The sequence below is a fragment of the Apaloderma vittatum genome, unplaced genomic scaffold, assembly GCF_000703405.1.
Source record: "Apaloderma vittatum isolate BGI_N311 unplaced genomic scaffold, ASM70340v1 scaffold14787, whole genome shotgun sequence".
Taxonomy (NCBI): domain Eukaryota; kingdom Metazoa; phylum Chordata; class Aves; order Trogoniformes; family Trogonidae; genus Apaloderma; species Apaloderma vittatum.
Window position 1 is genome coordinate 7,769 of NW_009726863.1, and position 6,037 is coordinate 13,805.

Consider the following 6,037-nt stretch of genomic DNA (forward strand, 5'->3'; position numbering starts at 1 on the left):
ACGTCCACCCAAACCCCCACGCCCTCTGGCCAAACACGTCCTGGGGCTGGGGCAGGTGCTGAGGCCACGTGGATTTCACAACACCCAGGAAGCGGCAGGCAGGGGAGAGCACGGGGCTGCCTGGGAGATGAGTTATTGCTGGGATTCCTGGATGGGGAAACACAGAGGAGATGAAATAAAACCTGCGTGAGCTCCCCACGCAACTGCTGATCCGGCTTTTATTATTGCACACACAACCCTGCAAGAAACCCTTCTGCACAGCCCCACAGCTGCATCCCACTGCATCCCACCACACCCCACCTGGGGCAATGAGGCCAGCCCCTCTCCACTCCTGGGGACACGCATCCCCACTTGGCCCTCATGATGGGCACCCAAGGCAGCTGGGGATGGACGTCGCTGCCTTAAGAAAAGAAAAAAAAAAAGAAAGCATCAAGCTAAAAATATCTGAGAGCAGAAATGCTCTGCTTGGGTCAGACTCAAGCCCTGAGCCTCACTCCCAGCTGGAGTTAAAATCCAAACCGAAATAAAACAGCATCAGTTTTAAAACCCAAATCCCCAAACTCCTCGTGTGTCCCCTCTGTCCTCAGCTGGTGCCAGTGCAGGGCCTGGGAGGTGGGCGAATGTCAGCAGCGGGGAGCAGACGCTCACTTCTCTGAGCCTGGTCTCTTGAGCAGGGCGCTGTACTTGAGTGGAACGCCGTCCGATGTCAGCACGACCTCCACCAGCGTGAAAATGGTGATCACCTTCAGCAAGGAAGAGAAAAGAAGTTTTCAGTGGCTTGGTATCACACCAGGGTTTGCTTACAGCTGTGCTAGGTTTTGCTGCCTCTGTTGCAACACCCCTCCGGAGCCAGGGAATTGGAGCAGGACAGCTTCAGAGAGCTCTGCCGGGGTCTGGGGTGCTCCTGGACACAGTATCTCCAAGGCCAACACCACTGAGCTGGAAAACCAGCCAGGGCCTCCAGAAACATCATCACTTACTCCAGCCTGATCAGGCCCCAGTCTTATTCTCCACACACTCCAGGAAGCAGCACGGGGTGATTGTGCCTTGGGCTTTGGGTCCCAACTTCCTCTAACACCCACCCATGTCTCCCTTCTCCAGCCAGAGAATGCACATCAGCCCTTAAGGAAGCACCTTGGCCAAGAGCCAAAGGTGAGCTGCAGCAAGAAGGGTTTTCCACACAACACCGACCGTTTTCTCAGCATCAGGAGGGAATGACCCAGCCCCGCCCTGCGGCCCCACAGTGACACGAAACCCAGGCAGGGAGCATGATGGATGAGAGAAACACAAAGGAATAAAGACCCCAGAAAAATCAATCCGTCTGTCCAGGAACACGTCATTGCTTGCTGCCACCTCCCCGATCCTCTGAATCCATCTCGCAGCGCAATTGTGTGGATTAGAAGCGTAATGGATCGATCAGGTCTATCCATGGGGCAGAGTTAACGGGCTGGCTGGGACACTGGGCAGGGGCTCTCCTGAGGTCACGGCCAGGCATTTGGGGACTTTGCTCGCTGGAGCCTGTCCTCAAACCCTGCGCTGCGACAGGGCTCGATGGGGCCATCTCCTTGGGGTTGGCCGGCAGGAGGGCTGGGCACAGAGCCACCAGTGTAACCTTGTCAAACCCCTCCCAGCTCATCCAGCACCGGCCGCTCCAGATTAATCAGAGCAAGAAAATCTCATTGAGACTTAACCATATCAAAGCGGCCAGCGAGGAGCAAACAGCAGGGAAAAGCTTTTGCAGAGAGTTGGCCAGATAGATGCTGGCTACCTAGCACCAGCCCTGCCTGCCCCAGCTGGCAGGAGCACAGCGGGTGGTGGCTGCTCCATGTCTGGGGGAGTCCAACAGGGATTATTAGGGCTCTGCCTTGCAATCCTGACTCATCTCTTCGGGGGACAGTACGATTTCACATCAAACCCCCCGAGTCTTAGATCTGCTCCATACTCAAGCCCTGAGTAATGCCCACTGAGGTCCTGGTCATCTCCTGGAGCTCGGGGAGAGATTGGGGCAACACCTGCCCTCTGTGGCGGGGCAGCCACCCCAGACCCCTGCGCAGCTCCCCACAAACAGCCTTCCCCGATATCCCTGCTGCTTGGCCAGGCTGAGACAAACAGGGAAGCACAGGCCAAGCGCCAGGGCCAGGGGAGGAGCTGGCGGTGCTCGGTGTTACGGGGTGTCCAGGTGACATCTCCCACGATTCATCACGGCTCCCAGGACTCCAGCTCATCCGGTGGCTGGAGATTTATCAACTCGGGGATCTGCTGGCTCAGAGGACAGCTTAAAGCTTGCTCCCAGGGGAGCACTCTGGTGTTTTCTTAGGAGGTGTGGAGGGTTCGTGGAGGAGTTTTCTCTACCGCTGAGTGTTTGCTTAACCAAAACGGGCCCTGCTCATGCTGGGGCATCATTTTTCACGCGGGTCCCTGCTAGGGTGTAAGTGATACCCGCTGCTGTAGGAAAGGGGGAACCGAGGCCACTTCGAACTGCTTCCAGGGGCCTTCTCTGAGCCAGCTGAGAAAGGAAAGCTCAGCTTTAAAGGGAGGGCGGCCTGCAGAAACGCCTGCAGCAGCCAGCTTCAACTGTAACGTCTCCCCTAGGATGTAAAAGACTCCCCAGGACCTGCATCACACCAGCTGGGAGGGTCAGCCTGGCCCTGTGTTGGGAGATCTTTTTCATCCAACCCTAGGCAGACAAGGATGGTTTGTGCTGGGCTCGGTTGGAAATGGGGTTTAAGTGTAAAAGCCCCCCGGAGCAGTGCAGGGAGAGGTGGGGATTCGGTCCTCCCATCCCCGCCCAGGCAGCAGGCAGGGGTCACAGCAGTCAACACAGCTGCGGTTTTACAGCCACGCCAGACAGGAGTTGGCAAAGAAGCACCACTTAATCAAGCCAGACAAAGGCGATTGCTCTCTTTGATTGAGTTACCAAGTTAATAGACGACAGGGACACAAGAGAGAGATTTCTAGATGCTGTTAAACCATTTGACACTGCATCTCAGGAACTCTTACTTAAAAAATTCGTCATAGTTGGGTCTCAACTCTGTCACAGGGATGGAGACCCAAAAGAAGAGCCCTGCTAGTGAGGGAGCAAGGAATGCCAGGATGGGGGAAGGGTCTAGACAGGCACTGCCTTAGGCCTGATCTTACTTAACATCTTAATTGATGATCTGGGAGAAGGAACATCTTAACTGATGATCTGGGAGAAGGAAGTAAACAGCATGTTAATTCAATTCCTGGAGGAAACTGAATTGAGAGGCAGGGCACCAGGCAGGCAGGGCAGAGTCCAAAGGCCACGGAGAGGTCAGATATGGGGGCAGCGTTGGGATGGAGTGGGGCTCAATAGCAAAGGTTGAGGCTGAGCTCACTGAGGAGGGGACACAGAGGGACAGCAGGAGTAGACAGCCTGCCAGGCAGTCCTGCTTCCCAGACCTGTCCCTGTAGAGACCACAGGACCCACACATTCCACCCAGCCTCCATGCCAGCCCCATGGTGTTGTGAGCCCATCCTGTGCTGAAGGGTCTTACCTGTGGCACAGATTCCTGCTCCAGGTTCTCCGGCTCCCACATGAGCGTCAGCTCTGGCTTCCTCCCCACCTTCCGAAAATGGAAGCCCCGTAAAGGCAGCGCCTGCAGGCAGCGAGAGCGTTGGGAACAGCCTGTGGCCCTGACAATATCCCCCCACTCAGCTCTCCCCCTCCACTTTGCCTGCAGATGGGGATGACACTGTTTTTGCCCAGCACGCTGCCTCTGCAGCTCTTCAACAACCGGGATGCAGCAGCCCATGAGCCTGAGCCTAGCGCGTAAATCAGGGGCTGCTGTGATACACAAACAGACCATATATCACGCTATATGTCCTGTTTAAAGATGTCATTGCCAGCCATATAACCAGGTTATTAAGAGAAGATGCTGTCACTAACCGCAGGTGCTGGCCTACAGGGCTGCTGTCACAGCCCCAAATATACCATCTGATTAAATGAAATGAAAACCAACCTTGCTCTTTTTCCTTGCTTCAGCTCTGTGTTGATCTCTGTCCCCCTGAATCTGTCTTTATTCTCTTTTACTGAGATTAGATCACCCCCAGCACGTAGAGGGGAGAAGCTGGTCCTCAGACTGGGCTGCACCAGTTCCTCCCCAGCCTCTCGTGTCTGTCCAGGGCCAAAGGATGGAGGGGAAACCCCATGAAGGTTCCCTCCCCTCTGGCTAGCCTGGCTTGGGCACAGCTCTGCTGGCTGCAGGGCTGACACAGACGGGCACCAGGACAGGAAATATCACCAATGACGTCAGGCTGCCGCAGTCATAGAATCATAGAACAGTTTCAGTTGGAAGAGACTTTCGAGATCATTGAGGCCAACCTTTGCCCTAGCCCTATCAACACAACTAAACCATTCCCTCAGCACAACATCCACCTGTCTCTTAAACATCTCCAGGGACAGTGACTCAACCACCTCTCTGGGCAGCCTGTTCCAATGCCTGACAGCCCTTTCAGTAAAGAAGTTCTTCCTAATATCCAACCTGAACCTCCCCTGGTGCAACTTCAGGCCACTTCCCCTTGTCCTGTCACTCACCACTAGGGAGAACAGACCAACCCCCGCCTCGCTACAACCTCGTTTCAGGTAATTGCAGAGATAAAGTTTCCCCTAAGTCTTCTCTTCTCCAGGTTAAACAGCCCCATATCCCTCTCTGGTGAGGCAGCATTGGCACTCTCTCATGCTGGTGCAGTACTTACATTACAGTAGATGCGCTTCTGGACTCCAAACTTCAGCACCAGGACATCGAAGGCCTCGTTCAGGACACCCATCACCATGGCCTCTGACTCCAGAGGACCACACTCCTGCCAAGAGAAAGGGCTGTCACTACACCAGCATCCCTCATCCAGCTGTCCCCAAGGGGAACCAGTGTCTCCAGGTCATGGAGCTCTCCTGTTGGCGGTTGCTCAGTGTGTCCCCTCACTGTCTGCCTTTCTCAAGGCCAGCTGGGCAGCCACAGAGCCCGCTGCCCACTGGCATCTAGGCTGAGCCTTCACGGAGGTATCCAGTGATCCCTCGGGGGAAGATAGTCTTGGCTCTTACTCTGACGAAGACGGCAAAGAAGAGGTCAGCGCTGAGCTCCTGCACCCTCTTGGAAGCCATCTTCCTGTCATTGCAGTGATCTGCCTGTCTCTGGATCGCCTCTTTCTTCATCCTGATGGGGGATCTGGCACCTGGGAAGGGTACAAGCAACAATGACACACCTGTGCTCCTTTCTGCTCCAGAACCATGCCATGGGCACCCTGGACTGAGATGTCCCTGCTGTTTGAGGACACCCACGTGCCAGAGAGTTGCCTTGTGGGACACAGACTCCAAGCATCCAGCACCCATGGGCAGGCAAGGCAGGACCCCAGGAATCCTGCCTGTGCTGGGCACAGCTGCCCCCTCCCACTGCAGCACCTGCAAGCGGCCGGGCAGCACTCACCGAGCGAGGCGGAGAGGAGGCGGTGCACAATGATGTCCGCGTAGCGGCGGATGGGTGAGGTGAAGTGTGTGTAGAAGGGCACGTTCAGGGCGTAGTGTCGAAAGAGGGTCTCATCCTCCAGGATGCCGGTGCAGAAGTAGAGAGCCATCTGAAAGGGGTGAGAAGAGGGAAGGGAGTGAGCAAGGATGGTGGCAGGATCCTGCACAAGGCTGGAAGGGTCTGTGTCTGCAAGACGGAGCTCCAGCAGCTGACGGTCCTTCACCTGTTGTGCAGGGACAGGGCGGGCGCTGTAGGAACTGAGCACAAAGTAAAGGGGGCAAAGCCAGCCCAGGGAGCTGCTGGCTGCCAGCTGACCCTGCCTGGCCCCAAGAATTGCATCAACTTGCACAGCACACACGGGTTTAAGCAGCCTCCTGCTTCTGCTGGGGCTCATTCGCCATCCCTCCATCTCCAGGGTAAGAGCCTGGCCTGTCCCATGCCCACCAACAAGGGGTCCCACAGAGCGGCTCCCATGCCAGGCTCTTTGGTTCTGGGTCCAGCTGCAGGCTCCACGCACCCACTGTGCTTCCTCGGAGGGCACTGGGGGCTGGAACGAG

General features: G+C 56.1%; 1 protein-coding gene across 1 annotated transcript in view; it reads right to left on the reverse strand.

Moving 5' to 3' along the window:
* Nucleotides 1–624: 624 nt before the first annotated feature.
* DIS3L2 (DIS3 like 3'-5' exoribonuclease 2) overlaps nt 625–6,037 on the reverse strand; it is a gene marked incomplete at its 5' end in the record, with an annotated part of 97,230 nt that continues 91,817 nt past the window's right edge. Inside the window, 5 exons of the mRNA XM_009873462.1 lie at nt 625–743; nt 3,516–3,617; nt 4,717–4,821; nt 5,060–5,190; nt 5,442–5,589. Of these exons, the coding sequence (XP_009871764.1) occupies nt 645–743; nt 3,516–3,617; nt 4,717–4,821; nt 5,060–5,190; nt 5,442–5,589 (585 nt within the window). The remainder of the gene's footprint in view (nt 744–3,515; nt 3,618–4,716; nt 4,822–5,059; nt 5,191–5,441; nt 5,590–6,037) is intronic.